Below are 27,719 nucleotides of genomic sequence, written 5' to 3'. Positions count from 1 at the left end.
TAAATTTTTTTATATGATATGATATATTTTTATATGATAAACTATAATTTAAAAAAATGTAAAAGTAGTCAAAAAACGATAATGATAATGAAAAATAATCCTGACAAATAAAAGAATTGAAGAATTGATGAATTTCAGAATAAATAATAAACTTTAATAACTCTACTAACAATAATTGAGGAGATATTCTATTTAAATAATACAACAATATAATATAATAAATAATTTTCCTCAATGCTAATAACAATAATAATAATAATAATAATAATAATACAATAAAAATACATAATTAAAATATAATAAAAAATATATGATAAAATATAATTTAAAAAAATGTAAAAGTAGTCAAAAAACGATAATGATAATGAAAAATAATCCTGACAAATAAAAGTAATAAAATACATGAATTTCAGAATAAATAATAAACTTTAATAACTCTTTTAATAATAATTAAGAAAATATACCATTTAAATAATACAACAATATAATATGATAAATAATTTTCCTCAATGCTATTCATAAAAGTTCATATTATTTTCTTAAAGGTTTAAATTTTTTTATATGATATGATATATTTTTATATGATAAACTATAATTTAAAAAAATGTAAAAGTAGTCAAAAAACGATAATGATAATGAAAAATAATCCTGACAATTAAAAGAATTGAAGAATTGATGAATTTCAGAATAAATAATAAACTTTAATAACTCTACTAACAATAATTGAGGAGATATTCTATTTAAATAATACAACAATATAATATAATAAATAATTTTCCTCAATGCTAATAACAATAATAATAATAATAATAATAATAATAATAATACAATAAAATGCATAATTAAATATAATAAAAAAATATAATAAATAATAAAATATAATTTTAAAAAAGCAAAAGTATTCAAAAAACGATAATAATAATAATAATTAAAAAATAATCCTGACAAATAAAAGTAATCAAATTAATTAATTTTAGAACAAACATTTGATTAACTAAATTAATAATGAACTTCAGTAATATGAGGTACAGTTGAATAAGACACAGTGAGATGTAATATGAGTCCACCCTCTTGATTTAACAGATAGTGAACCGTAAATGTGAGAGTAGGTGACACACAGGATTTCAAAGCGCACAGTAACATCAGCACAGCTCACTATTGGCCAGCCCCTCTCTGTCTCGCGCTCTCTCTCTCTCTCTCTCTCTCTCTCTCTCGTGCTTCACGTCCTCCAGCTGAAGAGGCGTAGCTCGGCGCTTTCTGCTCATTGTGCGAGAGAAATTTCCGCTTCCTGCATCGATAAATACCCCCAACAACACCAAGTTGGGACACCGAGAGGACACACACATCGACGCGGGGACTCGCCGCCTGCCTTCGGGTTCAAACCCCCGCGACCACTGCGATGTTTTCACTCTCCGGCGGCGACTAGCTGTAAACGGATCAACTTTCCGTTGACACCGTAACGTACCGCGCGAGCGTTTTGCGCGTTTGCAGCAGCAGGAGCCTGAAAAACAAGGCAAAGAAAGGAGGAGGACCTTAAAACGGGACAACACCGACACACAGACGGAGAAGCAGCCAGGCTACTACGGGTAATTCCTCCTCTCAGCTCCGCCTGAAAGCCCGTCCACAGCCTCCAGGATGTCGGAGCGAGGAGGGCTCCCGCGGACTGGGGGCGTCCCTTCGCCGCACATGCAGCCCTCCAAGCCGGTCAGCATCACCTCCAACCGGCCGGTGCAAATGAACCTGTACGCTACCTGGGAGGTGGACCGCTCCTCGCCCAGCTGTGTGCCGAGGTATGTGAAGGGGGCCCGGCGTGACTTATCATTTTTGCTGGGTGGTTGTGAATGGGGAATCACCCTGTCTGTGTGTTTACGTTAGGGAATTTCAAACACCCATGGGTGCCTGTTGGAAAAGATTAGCACCTCGTTTCATAGGATTGCTGCTGCTAATGCAGGGAGGTCACATCAAATCTATAATTACCCGTTTATTTACTCTAATTGGGATATATTTGCACATTATCTTTCTTTGATTGCACCATTTTTAGCTCCTGGAGACCCCAGTTTGATCTGCACCAGTTCACCCAAATACTCATTACCCAGCAGCTTTATAGCCCTAATGTTAGACAACACACAGACACATACACACATGCCTCCTGGCTATCTTTCATACTAATAAAGACTGTTTGTATTGGGGCAGCTGCAGCCTTTCCCCAGCAGATAGCCTCAGCTGTTGCCCACCGGATCAGTGCAGACACAAAGATTGATGATGCTCTGCAGGCTGTCACTGCAACTACAGAGGGGCATTTTGTTGCCATGTATGACACCAGTATTAGTTTGCAGAAGAGGAGGAATGCTGGGAAACATGTTTCAGGCCGAAATGAATCATCTGAATCCTCTGACATGTTGCTCATCGCAGGCTGTGATGCAGTGAAAGTTGTGCACGTCCATGTGGACAATGCAGCAAGGTCACAGTAGGCGAGACACCTTATCCACCTGAGCTCAGTCCGCAACAAAGACGTTCAGGTAGGCTCCTTTGTTTGGCTCGGCGGCAGGCAGGCTGTGAAGGGATGCAGCTGGCTGGCATATGTCACGCTGCTGACAGAGGCAGATGCACTCGCTTGTGCGACCTGTGGTGGTTTTTTGTGCATGAAAAGACACATACTGGATATAATGTCCATATAGTGTGTGCTCCAGCATGAGGCTATCCCCCTGTGTTTTGATGCCGTGGAAATAACCATGGTCATGAGTTAGACTCAAGGTCAAAGGTTAACCTCTGTGACTGAAGTGCCGCTCATGTGATTCACAATCTTAGAAAAGCATACAGTGTGAGAGCTGATGATGGATTTTATACAGCAGATTAAACTGATAAGAGAATGTAGTAAAGGGAAATCTCTTGATTTATTTTTATTTGTCACGCTTTACAACTCATATTGCAGTTTTCACCTGTTAAACTGCGCTTGTGAATCTGCACGTTTGCCCATAAATTGTGTTGTTGTTTCTCAGTCAGCAGGCCGAGCTGCATCCTCCCAGATGTTCAGGTTACTGAAAGCAATTAGTGGGAATAAAGCGTGCGGGTGAAAGCGTCGTACAAAGCTCACACACTGACATCTTAATGCTGCTTTCTAAAAATGCTTTGGGGCTTTACTGGTTAAGAAGCAAAGCCTCAAGGGTATGTTTCGCCTTGTAACATTTTGGCAGTGTGTGTGTGTGTGCACCATGCGCTTGTGAATAAATGATGCAGTCCTGGATCTATGTTTTGGAACAGCTAAAATGAATAAAACATCTATTGTTAGCCTACATTTTAAATATCTTTCCTTTTGAGATGCAGATTATTACCTCCTTTGTGTCTGCGTGCTCGTATCCAAAGACGATTTCTAATGTTTCTGCGTCTTGCTTCGAAATGTGATTGTGGACTTTTTTTTGGGGGGGGGCATTTTTTTGAGCAGGCGTCACGGTCCGTCAAATATCTTCGATTTCACTGCAGTTGCAGCAACGGAGAGACACTCGCAGAGCCGGGGAAAAAAGGGGGGGATGGAGAGAAACAAGAGGATGAGAGTGGGAGATGGGAGAAGAAGCGGTGGCTCTGTCATCTACATTTAAATAGGATTTCTCACAGACACAAGAAGCAGCAGGAAAGTCTTCAGAAACAGTGCCGACAGCTAATCTGTGGCACTGTGTTCCAGAGCTAGAAGATTCTGCGTCTACTATAGACTGAAATTCAGCCCTGGTGATGTTTTGCAGTCAGCTGAATGTTTACTTCTTGTTGCTCAATCTCTGTTGCTGCAAGAAGGACTCGAACTTCCCCCTCATAGCAGAGGTGTTGTTGATCTAACCTCTTCCTGTCTACCCAAAATGCCACTTGATATGTTGTTTGTGCAGCGCTGTGGATTGAGTTTGCCCATGCAGGCACAAACATGCAAACAAACTTGTAGCAAAACCTGCAGAAACAGTGCTCAACACATGAACCACAAGTATGTTTTGTTGCATATTTTGGTCAGTTGGGAGTAACAGGAAATATTCAAGAGTGACAGATGATATCACTTGTTTAACAGGCATGAGTCAAATTCTGCAAATATCCGTTTCAGCGACCAGGTTACCGAGAATATTTGTTTTGAAGGGCACAGAAGCACAGCTATCTGAAATCAGCTCCACCCTTCCTCGCATCCATCAACGAGTACTTCTGAGGTCATTTTTGTGTTCAGTCTTCCTGACCTTCTATTCTATTGTTTACCAAGGAGGAATAAATCATTTCACTGGCTCTAAACCAGCTCTTTTAGCGCGGTTGAAGTGGGTGATTCCTCTCTCTGCAGTGCCATCAGCACACACACACATGAACAGGTGCTTGGCACTATCCCTTCTGCTTGGTTCATTGGTTCCTCTCCCTCACCTCGGGGGGTGAAACCTTCATTTTCTGCAGCCAAATAATCCTACTGATGAGTACAGTGGCTGCTGCTCAGCTCACCTCGCTGCCTGTAGTGAGTAAAGATTAGCAGTTCTCAGGTGTATTTACTGCCATGTGGAATGTGGATGGTGCCTGCCAGTATTTCACACCACAAATGGTTAGGATTCCAGCATCCAGTTAAGGCCTCCCGGTGTAGCTGCTCTGCGTCAGGTATTCCAGGAATGGGCCCCGTTGCACAGCTCCTCGCCTTGCATTATTAACGAAGGTCTCCTTACAAGAGCTAAGGGGGAATGTCCCATGACTCAGCTCCATAGATGGATGCTGGGCCTGTGCTTCAATGTGGCTTCTTAGCCACGAGTGAGTGGGGGAGGGGTCATATTCTCAGAGCGACCACAGAGCTATAGGAAAGTGGGTAAAAACTCAACCATAGAGAATAGGAGAGGTTTAAGCGTTTTGGCTTGTGACCCCTTTAAATGAAGCTTTACTTCTTGGGAGCAGTGTTGGGCAAAGAACAGCCTGATCCTGTCTCTCTGACGTCAAATTAAAAAATCAACCAGTTGTTTTAAATATGATACCGCTGGAGAGCTCTAGGGCCAGCCCACCTCTTGGACCCATAGTGAAAAATCATGTGTATTGTTGCATGTGTTAAGGTGGAAATTATGTGTTTATCGCACTTCCTTATCAATAATAAACGTTTATGTACCACTTAACTATACCGCACAGTGTATTGTTTTGTAGCGCCTAATGCATCGTTAATAAATAGCCTACCGAGCGTATATTTATTACACTGTATGATGTCCATGCCACACATTTGGTTCCACGTTTAGGCTACATATGTCATTTGTTGTGCTTATCATTGCTAAATAAGTGTATTATATGTGTAGATGCTACTGTGTATTATATGTTTAGAAGACGAACCTTATCAGGATACAACAAAATGTGTTCGTTGGTTTGCATAAGCCGCACGCTTTCCACCAGTAACACCAAGGTCAACAATACCACCTAATATTTCTATATAACTATGTTAAAATCTTAGGTAACATAACATTGAGCAGCAAATAACTTGTTTCAAACAGGTTTCAATAACGTCAGTTAAGCTAACATTAATGATGGTTTGTTAACGAGATTAGCATAGCTACTTAACATGAGCAAACTCGTACAGTTAGTACAAGTTATTTGCAAACTGTGCAGTGTCATTTCAGCTAATGTTAATGTTAGTTTTTTAACGACATTAGCATAGCTACTTAACGTTAGCAAACTCATAAGGTTGGTACAAGCTATTTGCTGCTTAATATTATGTTACCTAACTCAGTTATGTAAGTTATATCATCAGGATGTGATAGCATGCAGTCATTAATTGGTTGTTAGTGACATTAGCATAGTTACTTAACGTTAGCAAACTCATAAGGTTAGTACAAGTTATTTGCAAACAAATGTCATTTGAGCTAACGTTAGTTTGTTAATGATATTAGCATAGCTACTTAACATTAGCAAACTCATAAGGTTAGTACAAGTTATTTGCAAACAAATGTCGTTTGAGCTAATGTTAATGTTAGTTTGTTAACGATATTAGTATAGCTACTTAACGTTAGCAAACTCATAACGTTAGTACAAGTTATTTGCTGCTTAACATAATGTTAGCTAACTTTATAAGTTAATGTTGCAGTTATAAAAGTTTTAATAAGGCGTACGCCCTCCACCAATAACACCCAAGTAATTAACAGCCTACAACCTAACATGTAACTTCTAAAGTTTGGTAGAGTCATAATAATGTGTACCAAAGAAGTTACAATAAGGCCATTTCAACTAATGTTAACATTAGTTTGCCAGCGACATTAGTATAGCTAGCTAATGTTGGCAAAGTAATGAGGTTATTTGCAAACTAATGTCATTTCAGCTACTGTTAATCTTAATTTGTTAACGACATCACAGTAGCTACTTAGTTATAGCAAATTGATATGCTTAGCACAAGTTATTTGAAAACTTATGTCATTTCAGCTAACATCAATGTTAGTCAGGTAACGTTATTGGTGTTGCTACTTTACATTAGCAAATCATAAGGTTAGCGCAAGTTAAATAATGTAATTTCAGCTAACATTGATGCTAGTTTGTTGATCACATTGGTATTGCTACTTAACGTTAGCAAACTCATAAGGTTAGTACAAGTTATTTGCAAACTATTGCATCTCATCTAACATTAATGTTAGTTTGTTAACGAGATTAATATAGCTAAGTTAACGTTAATGAACTTTAGCAAACTCATAAGGTTAGTATAACTTATTTGCAAACTATTGCATCTCAGCTAACATTAATGTTAGTTTGTTAAAGACATTAATATCACTAACGTTACTTAACTTTTGCAAACTCATAACTAACATGACTTACTTCATTTCAGCTAATGTTAATGTTAGCTTGTCAACGACATCACAGTAGCTACTTAGTTTTAGCAAACTCATAAGATCAGTACAAGTTATTTGCAAACTAATGGCATCTCAGCTAACGTTAATGTTAGTTTGTTAACTACATTAATACTGCTAACGATGCTTAACTTTAGCAAACTCATAAGGTAAGCACAAGTTATTTGCAAACTAATAGCATTTCAGCTAATAATAATGTTAGTTTGGTAACGAGTTTGGTATAGCTACTTAATTTTAGCAAATTCATAAGGTTAGATCAAGTTATTTACAAACTATCGCATCTCAGCCAACATTAATGTTGGTTTGTTAGCGACATCAATATAGCTAATGTTACTTAAGTTGAGCAAATTCATAAGGTTAGTACAAGTTATTTGTAAACTAACTTCATTTCAGTTGATGTTAATGTTAGTTTGCTAACAACCTTAGCATAGCTAGCTAATGTTAGCAAACTCAGCATCTTAGCAAACTTGTATGGTTTACTTTGATGTTCCAAGGGGAGATCATGTGGCCTGTTAAAGCTAATGAACACAAGCTATCCTATCCTGAAGACCAAAAAAGGTCCCACAGAGGAGGTGTGTTAGGGTTAGGAGCTCTGGAGCTAGCTTTTCGTTGTTTTTACAATTCAGTTTGTGTATAAAACATGACAATTACTGAGTCGCAGGTGTTGGCAGGTGGGTTTTTAAACTTTGACTTTGACAGAGCCAGGCTATAACTTAGCTTAGCACAAAGACTGGAAGCAGGCCTGCTTCCAGTCTTTGTGCTAAGCTAAGCTAATTACCAACTGCCTCAAGCTTTATATTCAGCGTACAGACATGAGAGTCGTACCCATCTTCTCATCTAACTTTTGGACAGAAACTAAACAGGCTTGTCAGCTGCCAAACTGTTTCTTTAAGAATTTCCATTTGATATACTTTCACACAGAGCAACTCACAGAGACTTCAGTGTTAGAATAAGTTTAATCTGCTAGATCAGTGACCCTCCAGGGGGATTACGAGCTAATTTCAAGGGCCATATAAAATGATTAGAAGAACATGTATATGAAGTTTGTCTGGCCTCAGCACTTGTGAAATGATGGTTATTAGCCACTGGATTTCCTCTTGTAATCAAAGAAACAACTCTGAAAAGAGAACTCTCCTTTCCTGTTTTGGTTGAATGCTTCACCACTAAATCTAAAGAAAGTGAAAGTTGTGGTTGCTTCATGGTAAACGATCATGAGCCCAAAAATGTGAACCATGATCCAAGATACCAAGAGATTCTGAGTAGCTGAGACAAGCACATTGATAGTAATCTTCATTTAAACATTAGTCATGCCAGTATCTTTATCAAAGACACAAAAAAGTTAAATATATTTTGCCAGGAACCCTCAAAATGTTCTTTTTAGCTTTTTATAGTGTTTGCAATTCAGCAAATGTAATGTAAATAAATGAAAACAGCAGGGAATTAAAAAGAAAGGCTTATCTACTGGCCTAGAAATGAATACTGCTGGCATGAAGAAGCGCGGTGGAGAAATCCAGGATGTTCTGAATTATACATTGTGCATTTGTTAGGCCCGTTTGCTATAATTGCCCTGCAACACAATAGTGGGACGACAGTCGTTCCTCGAGTGTCAGCATTACATTATCCACCCTGCCCCCTAAACCCCTGCTGCTGAACACGCACACACACGGAAAGAAATGGAGATATTGTATACGTGCACACACACATGCACACATACAGACGCGGTTGTAGTGTTCATTAAGAAGCTTTGCCACTTGCCTTGGCGCTGCTCGCTCTTCCGCACAGCTGAGTGGCCGAGAGGTCTGAAGTTTCCTCTGCGGCTCATCTCGCCCGTTGGAGATGAAGGGTGATAGAGTGCAAACCTCCTCCTCCTTCTCCTCACCCTGACTTTCCACGATTGCTTACTATTTCTGATACAAGCTGTCCAACCTCAGGCCTCAGGGAGAGATGGGAGATAGCGACATACGTGGCCATCGTGCCTTTAACCAGTGGCTTTGGAATGACTCAGGAATGTGTTTTAATCAGTGTTATTCATTGGAATCATATTGCAGTTAAAACCAGTAAAATCGTCGCAGTGAAGAGGGTATTTTCATGTTTTTCTCAGCAGCTTGAAGGCTGTCAGGCTGTTAAAAACCTGCAGTGAAACCTCTCACCAAAGCTTTAAAAAGCTGCCAACCCACTCAAAAGAGTTTTCACTGGTATGCCTCTCAGTGCTGTGATGCCCAAATAGTGGCATAAATGCTCTTTTATAGACCCTCTGAGAGTAAGATTTGCAGTGTCAGTTTGGAGGCTTGAAAATGAGTCAAAAGAAACATAACCAGTATTGGTATCAGATTTAAAGCCCTCAGTGGTTTAACGCCAGCAAATGGTTACCGGTTTCACGTTTAGTATTACCTTCTCAAATTTCAGTCATCATAAAACCATGTTTGATTACTGCACTTTAAAAAACTCGCAGTAAATACTGTCCAGCATCAACCAAAGCTAGCCGCAGTCTCCCAGACACAGGCACACAGGCTCAGCATGCAACGTGGGTTTGTTTTGCGTCAATGAAAACATGGCAGAAGGCAGTGACAGCACTAGCCTTATTGTTTACAGAGCAGGCATACGGCAGGCGAACCCAGTGAAGCTACTGTTCCCTTGTCCTCATCCACAGTGACACAGACACCTGATCGAGCATTTAGAAGACAGGCAGCTTATGCACCAATTTAAAATAAAACTTGACTAAAACCTAATGACTTAGGTGTGTGTATCAGCACTTTATGAACATTTTCAGTACATTTTAACAATACCCTGATAGTCTTTTGTGAAAGGAAATTGTCATACTGTTTCATCTCTTTTCAGGGCTGATTAAAAAAAAAAACTGTCTGACTGCTTTGGTTGCTGCTCAGACAAATCATTTACTACCGTTTCCATCAGTTGTTTTTGGAAAAAGACATTTTGAAGACACAAAGCACTTTCAGAGTAATGCTGTTTCTGCAAGATACGGTTCATCCAAGGAAAAGATGGTCCTCATCCTTTTAGTCCAAGTGAAACATGAAATACTGAATAGACAACAGACACACTTTAAATGTACTTGAAGAAACCTGCTAGCCTAGCAACATTAAGGCTAAAAAACTATAACGCAACATGTTGTTGTAATTACACAATTGTCTAGCGACATTCTTTTTTTAGGTTTTATTTGCGCATTTTTAAAAAGAATGGTCAGACCGAGACGAAGTGAATAGAAATTAAATACATGTGCAGGTGAGGTAGAGACCCGCTGTGGGCTTCACCTGAAAGAGATGAAAAATATATGATTTAAAAAAGAAAAATGCAAAATATCAGTTAACATGCATGTCTGTTACATACTTAATCAAATTGTAAATTATGATTAGCTGCTAATGGGAAAAACAGCACTATGTTGAAAACAAACCAAAATCAAATTAATCATTTCGAGATTCTGGATATAAATAATACACGTGGATAATCATATCATATTTGTTTAAGTTAGGCTGCTGTTGATGAAGGCAAAAAAGGTTGCAGGCAAAATTGAGATTATTCAATAATACAAAATCTTTTTGATACCAAAGCACTTTTGAGTCTCATTTCATATATAGACAAAGACAGAGGTAGCCTGGAAATCCAGAGCTAAATCTAGAAAGATTTAGGGTCTGGCCATGAGTAATTAAAATGGCCCAACTCAAGGGGCGGCACCAAGCATGCATTTGAAAATATCACTGCACGCAATTGGATAACACTACGACCAATCAGAACAATCCACGGGGTGACGTATCCAGAGCTTAGCTACTAGCGGAGCTAACTGGTAGATTAGACTCTTGCCGTATCCGGTCGGCAAAACAGCAAAAACGTCCTTCTTGCAAAGGAAAGACTCGAGCACTGTCTTCTGTTCCTCTTTTAGAGAAAAAGCAAAGTCTAACTTGTTCACTGTAGCGGCCAAAGCTGTTTCAAACAACTGGAGTTCATCCGTAGCCATCTTGCAATGTTTACTGACTGATTCCGGACTTTGTCGTTGCAGTGCTGTCGTCATCTGTTTAGCTCACCTCTGGGCTGCCTGTATCAGATACACTGATGTGATTGGTGCAGCTCGGTTTCATGGGCATAGGTAATGAGCATCATTACTGATTGCCAGAGTGACTCGCTGAGCAAATTCAAATTGTGCTCTTGCGAGAACTCTAGATTTCCAGGGTAAGACAGAGGCCCAATCCCAATAGATTCCTTGCCCCTACCACTTAGCCCTTGCCCCTCTGTTTTTCGTGTTCACGTCTAGGTGGAGATGGTCTTGATTCTTGTTGGTATTGAGTGGTAAGCTGAAGTGTTAGCTTCATGGCTCTCCAAACAGAGGTTTTTCAGAGGCACATGTCAAGTGTTATGAGAAATCATTGGTAAAATGGCTGTTCGAGTAACAAAAGCAACCCACAACTGTTTTTATTTGGTAATAAAGCTTTAAAAATTATGATAACTAAAACATTATCATAGTTTTATGTTGTTTCTTTATGTACCTTTTCTTTATAATAAGCATAACAAAAAAAATCTATAGTATGCAGATGTCTTGGTAGCTAACTAGCTAGCTAGCTAACGTTACATTGTTAATGCTGATATGTGTGTAACAGCTCCACATTTTGACATATCTCCATGTCGCACCCCCCCCCTCCCTTTGATAACATGTGATGCCCAAAATTTAACTGAAGTCCAGGAGTGAAGTTGCTGCATCTGATACAGCTTCAGGTAGTGAAGGAGCTAGGGTTGCTAGCAGTGTTATTTTTTAATTTGAGGACTTGTTTGATCGATTGATAACGTGAAACTTTACATTGTGAACAAGTCATGAGCAGCCTGACAACCACAATAGGGTGCCTATAGTATACAAGAGAAATCACCACAGCAGGAAAAGGCATATATGCAAATATCCGCCAACACTTGTCGCGTCTGTTTACGTAAATGCTGGCATCTGATGACATATCAAGGTCATGAAGGGTTGTCCAGTTTCATCGGGGAAGAATTCAACCACCTCCTCATGTAACTCTGTTCTGAGGGGCAAGATCACATGCGAAAACGAGACGTTGGGTAAAACTAAGAAATGGGACTGGGCCAGAGAATCAGACAAAAAGTATAAGAATTCCATTCCAGTCCTGTCCTCGAGATGTGCACTACATGAGTGCGTTTACGTGGACATTAACAACCTGTTTACGATCAGGTTTTTGGAGTATCCCATTTATGTGCATGTTAACAAAACATTTCATTTATGAGAAACCTGAATATGCCAGCTGGAGTGCCCCAAAAGAAACCAGGATGTAGACGAGAAATAAGAATAACCTGGATTGTCTGTGCTCATGTAAACACCATATCCCAAATATGATCATGACTGGGAGAAGCCTTGTAAATGTCCATTATTACTGTCCATGTAATCGCACTCATTGAGAGGTAATTAATCTAGTTGTGTAAGTTGTATCTTCTTATACAAACCCCATTTTATTTTCCAGAAAAAAACATCTCCTCATATTCAGGCCATTACCTTTAATCTGACTTCCACTGTCTGTATCTTTGAAGCCAGTTTGGATCCTGGGATAGAAAGGAGCCTCCCAGTGATGAGTCCCTATGTGACAAAGAGTGTAGACAAACAGAAATCATGTGACTGGTGGCTGGTTTTCATTTTCTCTCGCAGTGTTAAGGAGAGACAGAAGAGAGGAGGGTATATGTAGTGGAGATGAGCTGTCCTCCTCCCGCTGCTGCTGCTGCAGTGTAGATGTTGTGGTTGATTGAGGCTATAACGCTGAGGAGGACGTTGTTGCGGTGCAGGTTTGTGTTTTTGAGAGCGACAGTGATCCCCCTGCTGCGGAATCACAGACTCCCTTCTGGCAGCTCGCGCACACACACACACACACACACACACACACACACATGCAAGCACACACACAGATTTCCATTTCCAATGTGCAGTGACACCTCTTCACGGACAATGTCACTGACATATGCTTCGCTTTTATCTAATGTGTTATAAACAAGGACACAGTGGCTTCCAGTTACATAAAAGGACGCGCTGTGAGGGGGAAACACAAATCACGCTGACAACAGGTACATAATCACACACACCTTCACACTGGATAATGTTATGACAAAGCGGTTTCTACATAATCTCATTTTCAGCCTGTTGAAACATAAGCTGGAAATATGAGCTGGGAAAATAATTTCTCATCCAGTGCGTACCTGAGTTTGTTTATATTGTGCACATCTCTGAAGTATCTAGGGGACGAAGCTGTCTGGAACATTTCTCTTCCTAACAACACAATCACACTGTTAAATTTTGGATATTGCGGTGGTTTATTGCACAGACACGGGTTGAAAAGAACTCAACACTACCGACATTTGTGCCTCTGTGCAGTGACTGTCTTTGTCTGCACAATACATGCAAATAATGTGTGCACACGCCTGTAATCCTCTCCTGCTCAGGTTGCAGACTCTTTCTCCTGGGTGATAACACGAGCTTGTAATGCACTTAACACAGATTGACCTTGACACGGCGCCTGTCGGGATTACGGACGATGATTTATTGACATTTCTCCAATTCTTGGGGTCCTTACATGCATGTTGTAGTGCTCTAATTATGTATGATGATTGTCAGTACTTTTGGCACTTTTTTTTGATATTGACAAGCCTTCGATACCTTATTACGTAGATGGCAGTGTGTGTTTTCTCAAGGTGTTTCAGTGTTTTTACCCAGCATGCATTGTAATGTGTGCTCATACATCTGATAGTAAGTAAGCAAGACAGTGTGCAGGGAATTTTTCCATTGACATTAATGGGAACATAGTGTTCAAAGACTGATAGCGGAAACTTTTTAATAAACACTTACAATTTTGAGCTGTGTTACATAAGCACTAATGCATTACCTTAATAACACAGCCATTCAGTTCTAAAATGACACTCAAAGCTCAATTAGAATTAATCTCGGAGGGCACTCTGAGAGGGCAGACTTCAGCCAAGGTCAAATGGCCAATCTAGCAGTGTTAACAATAGCGAAAAAAATCAGTTTCATGAAAATCGGGCCAGTAGTGTTTCTGTAATCCTGCTGACAAACAAAGAGACAAACAAACTAGTCTAAAAACGTAACCTTCTTGGCGGGGGTTATAGATAAAAGATTATTTTGAGGGGCAGCGTGACAGGTGAAAGCATTTTGGGCTATTTTGCTTCCATAACATTCCATAACTGCTTTCAGACTAGTGGATAAGAAATGTCCAAAATACACATTTAGGGGTTTATTTTAGTTCAGATTTCTGTTCTGAAAATTCATGCAAAAGTACAGATTTGCTTATATAATGATTCATTTTTTATATTTAATTACAAAAATACAAAAACAGGTCCGCATATAAGAAACGGCTCCTTTTTGGAAATTTTAATTGTATCACCACATGTGACATTGCAGGCACCAGCCCTTCATCATGGGCATCATTATCTTGTTTATGTCATCAGACATGAACAAGATAAGGAAACACATCTCTGTACATACAGCCAATGGTGGTTGCCCAACAGATCATGTGATAACACACCGCAAAATCAGTACAAAATGACACCACAGGAATACAGTACATTTAGAAAAAACACATTTGCAAAAAAGCCAGCAGTGCCGAGAGTATCACCTTGAATATCACATGACTGAAACATAAGGTAAAAAAAAAAAAAAACCATGCAAAAATTATGACATGCAAATTAATGTGAAATTGTAGAAGAGGAAATTTTATAAATCATATATTTAAAAAAAAAAAAAAAAAAAAAAATATATATATATATATATATATATATATATATATATATATTTTTTAAAGAGGTGGCTGTAATACTACAAAAAGTAGTGATACTCAATGAAAAATACCAAATGTTAACATTGACATTTTGAGTCTTCATTTTTATATTTAAACATAAAATTTTAGAAAACTTGTAATACAAAAAATAATTGTCTTAATGCAAGTAATCAACTGGAGAGTTTCATGGTGATATTTATTAGTTGTTTTTTTTAACCTATTCACCGTTTGTGTCATATTTTTGTCTGAAAATGTATGGAATTTTTCAATACATTTAAAGTTTTTATTCTCATACTCTTAAGCCAGAAATCTGAACTTCAGTCACACTTACATACGCCAGACATTCCAGTTTTATTCCTTTCTATAGTCTAAAGGTTTCTTCATAGGGGTTTGTTCATATATCATTCATAGCCTGATTTATAGAACATTTTATTCCTATAAACTTGGCGAAAATAGCTGCTGACAGCATTTTCTGATTTATGGAATGAATCAAAGAGATGTCGAAATTCCCTCCTTAAAAACCTTTGACTTGTAATACGTCATGGAACGAGAACTTTGAACCTGGCTTTATCCAATGTTCAGATTTCTGATCTGGAAATGTGTGCAAATTGGCAGATATTTAATTAGATCATGCCGCATTTGAATATTCAAACAAAATTTCAAAATTTCAAAACCTAGTTATTCAGAAAGAGCTGTCTTAGTTTCAAGGTGAAACCTGGTAGTTAGAACTTTTACCCTATTTACCTGTTGTGTCTCCCTTTAAATGAAAATTAAGTCTCACTTTGTAATAGTCTGCAGTTGACTGAATTTTTTTGACAGTCTTGCCAAAAGCTGGAGGAGATTTATACCACTGTTACATCTGTACAGTCAATATGAAACTACATCGAGGAGACGGTTAGCTTAGCATGAACACTGGAAGTAGAGGGAAACGGCTAGCCTGGCTGCGTCCACAGGTACCAAAATCTTCTTGCTAATTAACATGTTATGACTTGTTTGTTTAATCTGTACAAACATGACTTAGTTTCTTAGGTGGATTTATTATTTTTACCTTAAGCTAAGGTAGATGTCTCCCGGCTTTAGCGTCATGTTAAGTATACAGACATGCGCCTCATCTAACTCTTGGCCAAACATCCAAAATGTACCATAATGTTGAGCTATCAGTTCAGATCAGACTTCAGGTAATAGATGTTAACCAGTCCAGAAACAACGGTACAACTATATAAAGAGAGATACAATGAGAAAACAAACATGTCCTCAGTATTCCTCTTGGCTCAGCAGTTGCTCCTTGACTCACGCTGTCACTCTGATACACTTACCCTGTTATGATCGCTGCATCGAGGCAGGGGCAGCTCTGATTGGTTGATAACCAGGAAGCTGAAACGATTGCCCATTCAGATAGAGGTTTCCTGTTCCACGGTTGTGCAGGGGCGGCGGACAGTGAGCTCCGATGGCATTGTCTGCCTGCGCTGGAGCTAAACTGGATTAGGCGGGTGCTCTGCTCATTAATCTGTAATCGCTTTAACGAAGGGTCAATTATGTTGTGTGTGTGTGTGCGTGTGTGTGTGAGACAACAAAAAGAGGATTCCTTCTGATTGTGTGAGATCTTTATTTTCATTGTAAATGCACAAAATAGGCCTGCAAGCAAGCATTTCCCGCTTTCTCTCAGCACCAGTGCTATTTAATCTCATCTCACACACACACTCACACACGCTGCAGGTCACATGCTCAGTCTCGCAGGCCTAGACGAGGGGGTAGAGGCCAGACAACAGCCCTGTGCTCTGGATAACAAAGTGCAAACCAGCAAAAACATGATTAGCAAACTTGCCAACAACGATAACTTCTGCTCAGGGTGTTTTGTTTTCTATTCGGCCGCCGAATGCTGCAACACGTGCTAACCTTAATTTGTCACACACATGTTTTTTTTAGTTGTAAACATATGTGATAGACTCTGACAGTGTTGAGTTTGCTGTATCTGTGTGTTTGAGTGTAAATGTGTGCGTGTGTGTAAAGGTTGATTCTGCCCTCCTTAGGAAGTAACGGGCCTCAGTGCGTCCTTGCCTGTGGCTGTGGGAAGTAGAGCAAGACGGAAAGAGATGGAGGGAGGGAGAGAGGTTGGCACAGAATGGAGAGATGGAGAGAGAGAAATACGATGGAAACCATGAAAAAAGTGAGAGGAAGAACAAGAGGTCACTTTTTTTTTTTTTTTTAGCACACAAGACACCTCAGCCGTTGCCTGTGTGGGAAGGTACAAACTCACACATGTGAGCATGTACCTACAGTATCTTACTGACATTGTGGGGACTGTATTCATACTGTCACATTATGGGGACTCGCCTCCTTTTAAAAGGGGCAATAAGCTGATCCCCAGCTCTTGAATTTTAGGTTAAAGACTTGTTTGGAACAAGGGTTAGGGTTACTGTATATTCAAACCAACAGCGACCAGAGCTTCCAAAACAGCGGAGGTCATTTATTTTCAATGAGAGACTGGTGACTTGGGTGACTGGTCGTCAGCCGCGCATCCAAAGCGACTGGAGCAGGTCCGGAGGGGAGTTAAAACTTGTTTAACTCTATGGTAATGAGCTCTGACGTGGTTCGGTGAACAAGCCATGTAACTTTGGTTCCTACAGCACACTTGTTCCAACAATGGATATTGAGAAGTTTATTACTTGCGTTCGCGCCCACTCAGTCCTTTATAATGTGTCGCTGTGTGGTTACAGAGACCAAAATAAAAAGAATGAGGCTTGGGACGGCGTCACGGAGGTAGTCCGTTGGTCTGGTGAGTTTTAAAAGTGTGTAATGTTGGTGATGGAGGAGAGAATTGCAGGCTAATGTTGTGACCTAGCATGCAAGTCTTCCTTGCTTGGTTTGAATGGGACGACATAGCAAAGCATTTTATCAACATAGATTTGTGCTTTTTGACTGGACAACAGCAAGCAGCAACTACGCTGCTTTCATTGTGCAGACATGAGTGCCAAGGAAACTTACTGCTCAAGATTACTCCTCTCGGGAGATGCAACATAAAAGTCTAAAAGAAACAGCCATTCTTAAACATCTGAATGACCCCACACTTTCCTTGATGCAGACCAGAGGAGTGTGTTCCATGTTCCTTTGCCTTTTCAACCAAGCGGCAACCTCCAGAGCTGAAAAATAAAGCCTCGTACAAGAAACGGTTTTGGTTTTCTAGCTAATTTCCCCATGTATGACAAATGAAAGGGGTGAGTTTTTATATAACTCACCCGTTAAAATGTTATTAATGCTTAAGGTTATGTATAATTAGGGCATGGCTGCTTTGAGTGACAGATGGTTGCCATCCGTTGAAAAGTTGCTACCACAGTGACATTTCTCTTCTGGTGCGCTGAGCTGAATTGCAGATCAGAGTGATTTCATTTGCCGATGGGTTCTGCTGTGCCAGAAAAAGGCCAACTAGCGCAGACAAGGGTCAACAGTATGGGATACACCACACTGATGAGGGCTAAGGAAGCTCACCGATGGCCCAACTTTGACCAATGACCGACCATGTGTCAAGGGCCTTTAACTCATGCTAACTGGGCAGATGTTGAACTTACCAGCCCTACCCCTATCAATCGCAATCAGACAACAAGGTCATGTATGTGAGATCAAAGACTAAACCAGACAATAGCTAATTAATGGACGGGGGTGTGAATATCTTAAAGTGACGGTAGAGCGCCTTCAGTGTTCTCATCTGTGAAAATGATGGACAGCTTTTTGATTTTTATGTCATTGCTGAAAAAAAATCAGTCAGTGACAGAAAGTATTTGGTTAACACGACCTCTGGACTTGCTTGTTGAGTTACAAAATCTTTTCTCATGGTACTAAAAACTGTGCAGTGTTCTAAATGCATCTGTTACTTTCTTACACACACCCGCACCCAAGGGTTTATGTTCGTGAATTCAGTGTCAACACAGTAAGTGATAAAAACACGTTTCTGTGTTTGAACAACCATATGAAACTTCCCATTTTATGCTTGTGTGTTAACATTTCCTTGAAGTATACATCGGAGTTTCAGGCAGGGGCTGAGTTGAAAACTAAAAAATGGAAAAATGCACTAGCTGGGTTTTCAATCTGTCCTGCTGTCACACCTCTGAGTCAGCCTATTGAAACAGCTCCCATTCATTTCTGCTCATTGTGTCCTGTACTGTATATTCGGGGCAGCCAGCCACCTCTCTGTGCAAAGACTTATAGCTCGTACAGGAGGATGGCAGTGCTTTTTCATCACCTTTCGCTCCTCTTGAATCTGCTCCTTGTCTCACCTCGAACCTTTCATCAGATGGAGGTGTTGTGTTATTGCGTGTTCTCACATTAGGAGTGTTGCATTTAATTCACACCATCACTTGAACCTGCAGCCAGCCTCAGCTTAGATCTTCTGTCACATATGGCTGTATTCATGCTCTCATTGTCATGTTTCCATGTGTCGCAGCACCTCATTCAAAGGATGATTGTGTGTGTACATGTGTAGAATATTTATGCATCCACTCTACATGCTGCCTTTCATGGTGTGATTTACATTGCAGCTGCTTCTTGGCTCACCTTGCTTTTCCAGTAAATGGTATGCAAGTGTGTTTGTTTTGTCTTTTTACATCGGCTGCTGCTTTCAAGTATCATCGTCACTGCATTCCTCGCTGCGCTTGAGTCTGACCTGTCTCACCTGCACATCACATCACATAGCGGTTGAGTATGTGTGTTGATTTGTGTGAGTTGTTACTGTTTGTTCATGCTGTGCTTTCACATTGAATGCCGCCTTCAGCAGTGTCATTTTCAATATGTGTTTGGCAGCGCTCGAATAAGTGCCCGGGCTGACCTTGCAGTTAAATGGTGCTTGTGTGCGTGTGTGTTTTTCAGTGTGTTCTTCCCGTATTCGTGCCTTGCAATATCCCTGTATGCTTCACGGAATACAAATCGTCTTGCCTCACCTAGCGGCTTACATCACATAAGGATTTACGGTGTGCACATGTGTGTATATGTCCTGGCAGGATGTTCTTGCTTTGGGCCAAGTGTCGGCTCATGTCAGCAGGGTGACTGTTGCTCTCTACAGAGGAACAGCAAAGAAAGACTAGAGGAGGAAAGACATTAGAAAAGAGGAGAGAGGCACCACAGAAGAGAAAACGATGAGGTGAGGGGTGATGTTGGCGTGGTTGCAGACCTCCAAACTGTCGCTCACATCTTAATATTGTGTTGTTGGTGTTGCTCATGTAAATGAGTGTTTTACTTGATTTGAGAAACAAGCAAACCAGTTTTAATCTATTGAACAGTTAGCCAAACAAAATGTTCAACAGTTGTGATAAAATCAGTTTGTCCGAGACCAAGGTGGTGTCTTTACTAGAAGGAGAAAATAATCGATTCACGTAAGTATTGCTATTTTATGCTTGAATATATATATAATTCAAATACGGCGGTGGAAAGATGTTACCACTTTTATTGTAGTAGTCTATGAGTAATATGACATCATACCAAGAAAAACAGAAGGAAGAAAGCAGAAAAAGGCGGACAGTCCAAGGTCACGGACCTCAGCTGCATGAACAGCAACCCAAATTAAGCCAGCTGTGCGCAAACTCAACACCAGACCAGCAAACTTTCTGTTGCTGCCATTACACAGCTCCCCGTGAACCCTGGCGCTGGGGTTTGCGCCACCTGAAGTTGAGTTGCTACCAAGCCCGTCTCAGGTGCTTCTTCCCCCCTCTCCTCCCGGTGAATAGTCTCCAAGCAGCGGTAGAAGCAGAGCGACTGCAGGGTGCATGAGCTAGGTAATTGTTGTCTCATTTGTGAACAGTGGGGTGAGGGGCTGAACGAATCAACGCACTGTGTGCAGCTGTACAATGCATTTTAAATACCTTAAAAAATCAATAGGTGATGGTTAACATTGATATTGTGACAGCAGCCACATTTAAATCAGTGTATGGGAAACGCTTGATGAGCAAGGACAGCTAGGCTAAATGTAGTAGTTTGAGTTTACTTCAGCAAGTATATACTTTTTGTTCATTCTTTTGCACATATAACATATATTTTAGTAAGTAAGAAAGTAAGTATTTATTATAGCACCTTTCACAGGTCACAAAGTGCTTAACTGGAATACAGTTATTAAAGATAAGACCATAGAAATAGCTGAATTACCACTTTCTATGCAGTGTATAATGCTGCTGAAATTGAAGTCAGAAAGACTGACTGACATGTGACGTCTCATGTTTGCAGTAGTATACCGTGAAATCTTATACCATGGTATAAAAATTGACAGTTATCATACTGTGTACTTTTCTATGGTATTGGGTAGCGGTGGGCAAAATGGCCCTAAAATAATATCACGATATTTCAGAGTTTTTTTGCGATAACGATTTAATTCCCTTTTAGCAAAATCCTAAATGACTGAGTTGTTAGTCGCTTTCAGCCATGCTTGTTGTAACAGTATGACGTCAACAGGTATCACAATATGAATTTTTTTTTATATCATATTCAAAATAATGCCAGTATTATCATATACAGATGATATGGCACACCCCTAGTAATGGGAAAAAAATGCAACCACAAAGAGAATCTCAAATGGAGCATGTGCATGTCCTTTTTTCCATCGACTGCCTGTCAGACTTTTTATAAATACTTCCATTGTTAAATGACCTTGAGTATCAAAAAAATCTGTTTTTTTTCCTTTAAGGGTCATTATAACTGATAACAATGATCATCAGTCTGAATGTCAGGCTAAGGTACGGCAGAGAGAAACCTTGTACATCATGCACGACAATCGTGAAACAAGAGAGACAGGCTGGCGAGAAGAGGTCGATGAGAGCACGAAGAGGAGAGCCCCATTGTGAGAAGTCAAGGGGGAGGGAGCGTGAAGCCGGGGGTGAGATGAGAGCATGGAAAAAAAAGGATTAGACTGTGAAGGAGAGAAAATGGGCTCGAGTGGGTGAAGGTGAGAAGATGGGGGAGGAGGAGAGGCTGATGAGAGGGGGAGAAAAAGGGACGGCTTTATCAAAAAAGGACGACATCAAAGCAACGGTGATTTGGTGAATGGGAAGGGAGCAGCTGGGGCACGAGGAGGAGATGTGAGATGGGAGCTAATGGAGGAATTAGACTCTTCTTCTCTCCTTCCTGTTTCCTTGTGTTCTCACCTGTCCATCTGTCTCTCCTTTATCCGCCTCTCTCCGCAGAGTGATACTTCTCTGATGATGCCAGCATGCAGCTTAATCTCTTTTGTCTTGGGTACTGGTCTAGTCTTGTCCATAACTCGGCCTTCTGATTTGTAGGGCTGTCCAGAATGCCATTTTTTAACATTCGGACCTTCGGCAGAATTTATAACGAATATTCGAATATTCGTTCACGGCGAGTGGGCAGCCGGTGGGGGGTGGGTGGGTGCTGTGGCCATGCTGCCCGCTCTCTCCGGTTTTACGCCAGGCTCGGCTCCTTTCAAAGACTCCTTGCGAAGCACTCCTCCGGGTTTTTTTGGACCTAATTGTACTGCGGAGTTTTGCACAGCGGCGACCAGATCTTTGCTCTCAAACCACAAAAAATATGATGGCACAACAGTCTCCTTCAGTACATTATTCTATGCTTTCTTTTGATTTTCACATTGGCTAGTCGTCCTGTTTAATTAATTTAAGTCTTCTGACTAAATCCGAACCGCTGAAACAAGTTGTGGGAAGCCTCTGCAAGTAATTGGTTGCTGGCAGACACTCTGTGCTGCAATAAAATGGATAATCAGCAGTGCCGTGCACTGTAGAGCCGATGCGCTGCTGGTTCTGCCGGCCTGAATAGAATATAATGTCTATAGCCTTACTGTTGTGTACAGCATTTAAAGACTGAGCTGAGTAGTGATGCGCTGGTCAACCCGTTACCTGCGGGACCCGCAAATGGACCTGCGGGTCGGGCAGCAGTGATCGTCTGTTAAATCGGTCTGTAAATGATATTTTGACATTATTGGCTATTACTGTCATGGCATCCGAAGGTACTGATGCGTTGAGCAGGTGACAGTCCGCAGCCGTTTTCAAAACACACTTGTGTCACGCACTCCAAAAGAAACTTGCTGAAACTTTGAACAATAATTTATTGTACAAAACGGGGGAAACAAACGTTGACAAAAACGGTTCCATAATTCATATTAAATTCAATAGATAACGAAAAAACAGCTACAAGTTACAGGGAATAGCGATAAAGTGGTAGAACTTGGCATTGATCCACAGCCTCAAACGGATGCGCTCAAGCCTGCTGTGCGCACAAGCTCCGTTGGTAGGATACTATATTTTCACATTTTTAACAATGCAATTTAAAAATTTTGATTTTTATTGATAACCTACATTTACCAACAACAAAAAGACTACATTTAGCACCAAAAACTATGTAAAAAAAAAATAATAATAAATTAAAAAAAGTAAATAAAAAAACAAATATCGAATACCAAATTTTCATAATGAATACCTACCCATAGAAACGAATATTTGAATATCCGAATATTTGGGTACAGCCCTACTGATTTGTTGTCCCTAGCTGGCCTTCTTTCTCCCAGTGCCACCATTACAGCTCTACCCCACAGTTACATCCTCCTCCTCCTCCTCCTCCTCCTCCTCCTCCTCCTCCTCCTCCTCAGGAGCAGCTGTGATGGATCTGCCACCAAGTGCAGTCTCACCTCTGCCGCCATTGTTTCTGGAGCAGTCGACACCCAAGGTGCCATTATGGCTGCAGATTCGCCCGCTGTCAATGATTTTGTACCAACGTGACAGTCGTGGGCTCTATTTCAGTCCTGTTGTGTCACATATGTGCGTCACGCTTAAGTAAATGCAAATATAAAACACATTTTAAGCCCCGTTTTGGCTGGAAGTCTTTGCAATTTAATCTGTGTCCTTACAGTTCCAAGGCATGAATAGACATGTAATGAAAGAGCTAAGCAGACGGGAGAATAAAACACATATAATGCTCACATTGGCCTTGTATTAAATTTAGCAGCGGGATACAGAATAGCGATGTTTTAAATCTTTATTTGAACTTCTTGTTCATCTTTGTCTGTGATTTATTTTTGTCACATGCTGCTGCCAAAAATGAAACTGTAATATGCAATGCACAAAAAAATACAACTCACAGTATGCTTGTTCTGGAGAATACTGCACTCAAAAACAAAGGGCTAGCCAAAGCAGAGTCCTGCACAGGTCTCATTTTTAAGATGCACTCCCACCCTGGCACCATGATGTGCCGCAGCCACCCTGCCACACTTACATATAACCAATCAGCTCTGCAACTTAACCTGCCAGCGCAAGATCTGCCGCCTAACCTGAAACCACAATTACAATAATAACCATGCGGTCATATTGAATGCAAGCAGTGTGACAGTTGGACAGGACCGTAGATGGGCATCAACCCAGCAGCAGGACTGGTATCTGCTCCTTTGTGTGAGGAGGAACAGGAGCACTGCCAGAACTCAACAAAATGACTTCCAGCAGGCTACTGGTGTGCATGTTTCCGACCACACTGTCAGAAACAGACTCCATGAGGGTGGCATGAGGGCCTGACGTCCTCTAATGGGACCTGTGCTCACAGCCCAGCACCATGCTGCTTGATTGGCATTCGCCAGGGACACCAGACGTGGCAGGTCCACCACTGGCGGCCCGTTCTCTTCACTGATGAGAGCAGGTTCATTGAGCACATGTGACAGGCGTGAAAGAGGCTGGAGACACTGTGGTGAACGTTATGCTGCCTGTAACATCATCCAGCAGTCTGTGGAGGAATATCCTTGGAGGGTCACACAGACCTTCATGTCATAGCCAACAGTACCGTGAGTGCTGTTCGGTACCAGGATGAAATCCTCAAAGCGATTGTCAGACCTTACACTGGTGCAGTGGGCCCTGGGTTCCTCCAGGTGCAGGACAATGCCTGGCCTCATGTGGTCAGAGTGTGTAGGCAGTTCCTGGACGATGAAGGCATTGATGCCATTAGGCCCATTTCCACTGAAGAAGTTCCTGGTACTATTTGCGGGGCAGGAACTACTACAGGAACGTCCCCTCGCTCGGCCCTCTCAACCGCCGTGTCTCCACTGAGAGAGCGGAGTAGGAGGAGGGTTCCAATAAAGTTATCAGGCACTGGATGTGATGTAATTGTTGCGCGACCATTTTGACTGGGGCGACGCAGTGGCGTAGTGACGCTGTTAGCTGTTAGCCGATAGCGGTGTCTGTAATAACTCACTAAACTCACAAGAACTTTTTCCAACTCGTTGGAAATTTTTTTTCCAACGGATGTCTTAGTTACAACATGATTGAGCTAATTGGAGTAGTTTCGTGTCGTTTCCGACAACGGGAGGCTTTTAACAGATGACGTCCTGATGTTAGCTTTGCTGCTGCTGTTAGCTGTCCCTGTCAGCTGCCACTGATGCTTTCTAGACATCGTGATTTCCCAAAACTGAATAAATACCACACATAGCAACACAAAACTGCTTTGCTAGCTCAATCATGTTGTAACTAAGATATCCGCCGGAAAAAATATGTCACGGACATGGACCGTTTATTGAGTTTATTTACATGGCGGTGGAAGCTATGAACGAGCTAACCCTCGTCTGCTGAGTTTTAAAAATGCCGGCTATTTTGTTGCTTTCTGTTCACGTCACATTCCGCCTTGAGCATATCCAATCAGCACCAAGTAATCCCCAAGCCCCAGCCAGGAGTTTTTCGGGGCCGTTCTGAGTACCTACTCCGAGGCAGGGACTTGTTTAGCCCCTGTAAAGTTCTAGAACTCTGTCCTTCGGGGGTGGTTCCTGCAGTGGAGACAAGCACCAACGGCCCCGGCCCCGTAAAATTACCCCGAAGTTCCTGCGGTGGAAACGGGCCTATTGACTGGCCCTCTCCTTCACCCGACCTAAATCCAGGTGAGCACCTATGGGACGTTATGTATCGGTGCATCCGACACGCCACAGACTGTCCAGGAGCTCATTGATGACCTGATTCAGGTCTGGGAGGAGATCCCCCAGGACACCGTCACTGTTCCGTCTTGTCCTCAACAAATTATCATCTGTAAAGATTTTCAGCTTGAATAAATTCCTTCATGAGGATCTGATGTGGGATTTAAGTGTTCCCTTAATTTTTTTGAGCAGTAACTTCCATAGCCTACCCTGCTACATGTAGCTACATGCTAACGTAAGAGGAAAATGTAGTCTTGGTTGCTGAGGTTGTTAATTTGTCTCAGATTGTCTCCAGTTGGGTCAGGTGCCCTTTAAAGCACCCTGTTGTACTTACTGGCATGCGCCTAAAACACAATAGAAATTTTACATTAAATAAAAAGTCTGAGTGTGCGCTTCTCTGAGAAAACACCAACACCTCTTAAAGGCACCATACGATCAATTTGTCTTCTTGGTTTCTCCGTTTCACAGATTGTATTCAGACCATAGGCTGCAATTTGTCACTATCGTGGAGAAAAACACTCTCCGCTTATGTATTTCTGCGAGCCATTTGTTCAAAGGCTTACATAACACACTGATAAGTGTATTGCTCTGTGGGTGCTGTGTGTGAGTTTGTAGCGGAGATCGGATGTGATCAGAGAGCCTTGTTTTTTTTAAAAATTACTTTATTTATTTGTTCCGGTACAGATGTAGAGCGAATCTACATGTTATTGTGCAGATGACAACGCTAGCCCCCGGGGAAACACACACACACACACACACACATTCATATATTTATTCAGCTCCGTGAGTGACTTGCCGCTCCTTACTTCCTCCCCAACACACCTCTGCTATGTTCATACTCTATGACTCAACGCGTTCACCTTCACTTTCTCTCACTTGTGTTTGCCCTGTGTTGCTTTCTTAAACCTCCCCATCTTTCTTTTTCATTTCACTGCATCCAGGGACTCTGGCTTGAGGTTTCACTTTCTGTCTTCTTCTGCCTGTCATGTCACGTTAGGCACAGAGACGCTGAACTACTGAACTGTCCAAAACTGTTTCTGGTCGATGTTGTTTACTTCTCTCCTCTACCAACCCCCCCATCCTTCTCAATTTTGAGTTCCTCCGGGGGATTTGATTAATGGCTAAATCTCAAACTCACATTCGCGCACACTCGCCCTGCACTGTTAACTCTCATGCCATCTAAAACGAGGCAGCTGCCACCCACGTACCAATACGCATACTAGATAGCCTCGTATAACGACATCAAAAAATGAAGTGCCCACCCACCTACATGCAGTCACACGCTCAAATAGCTCCCCTGCTGTGGGCAAAAGCACACAGTGGAGAGCACTGCCTGGATTCGGTCTTGATGAGCACTGTGGTGAGCAATAGGTCCCCACACACACATACACACACTCGCATACAAACACACATACATTGACTGTTATGGAGGAATCACTTCTGCTCTGCTTTCAGATTAAATATGAATCACAGCGCAGGAAAACACACTGACTGACACAAACACTAACTGCCTTATAGCTGTATGGGAAAGCCACTTAGTGCACGCTCAGTGGTGCGTATAGTACATATCGTCTGTGTGACACACACACACACACACACACTCACACACACACCATGACCATGTTACGTATTACCTGTAACCTACTTATGCCAATGTACACTCACCCACTCTTTCTGTGACTGTTTCTCCCACACACTCAGACTGACACATACATTCACACACACACACACACACACACACACACACACACACACTCATGTGCTGACAGACTGATGAGCTTATTCATCAATGCAAACGCACATGCATGCGTGGGAGATCATCACATCATTAGTAGACATGGTACAGGCAGGGTGGAGAGGGAGAGCAGAAGGGTGTGTGTGTGTGTGTGTGTATGTGTGTGCCAGCCAAAAGCATGCTGAGCAGCGCAGAGGTCAGAAGTCTTGGTGATTTCATAAGCTGATTGTGCTGATATTTGGCAGCTTCTGGCATCTTCACACATGCAACGCTCGAGATCTTTCAAAGTAAAGGTCACAGAACTTTCAGACTTGACCCCAGTTTCTTTGATAACTTTAAATGTTATAAATCTTTGCTAAAGTTTTGTTGCTTTTAGATCTCAATGTGGTGCTTTTTTTTTACCGCCCCAGAGGTTACTTGTAGGGGTACCACCCTAGGAAATCAGTTAGCGGTGGTGGTTAGGTCTCGATCAAGTCATTGTTTTCTGCTGG

At 41.3% G+C, this 27,719-nt stretch overlaps 1 protein-coding gene across 1 annotated transcript in view; it reads left to right on the top strand.

The window, feature by feature from the left end:
* The first annotated feature begins 1,229 nt into the window (after positions 1–1,229).
* The window catches only part of LOC125883834 (phosphofurin acidic cluster sorting protein 1), a 112,173-nt gene continuing 85,683 nt past the window's right edge, over positions 1,230–27,719 (top strand). Inside the window, exon 1 of the mRNA XM_049568419.1 lies at positions 1,230–1,790. Coding sequence (XP_049424376.1) covers positions 1,636–1,790 — 155 coding nt within the window. The 5' untranslated portion in view covers positions 1,230–1,635. The remainder of the gene's footprint in view (positions 1,791–27,719) is intronic.

The sequence above is a fragment of the Epinephelus fuscoguttatus genome, linkage group LG23, assembly GCF_011397635.1.
Source record: "Epinephelus fuscoguttatus linkage group LG23, E.fuscoguttatus.final_Chr_v1".
Taxonomy (NCBI): Eukaryota; Metazoa; Chordata; class Actinopteri; order Perciformes; family Serranidae; genus Epinephelus; species Epinephelus fuscoguttatus.
Note: the sequence above shows the minus strand (reverse complement) of the source record. Positions and strands in the feature narration are given on the sequence as shown.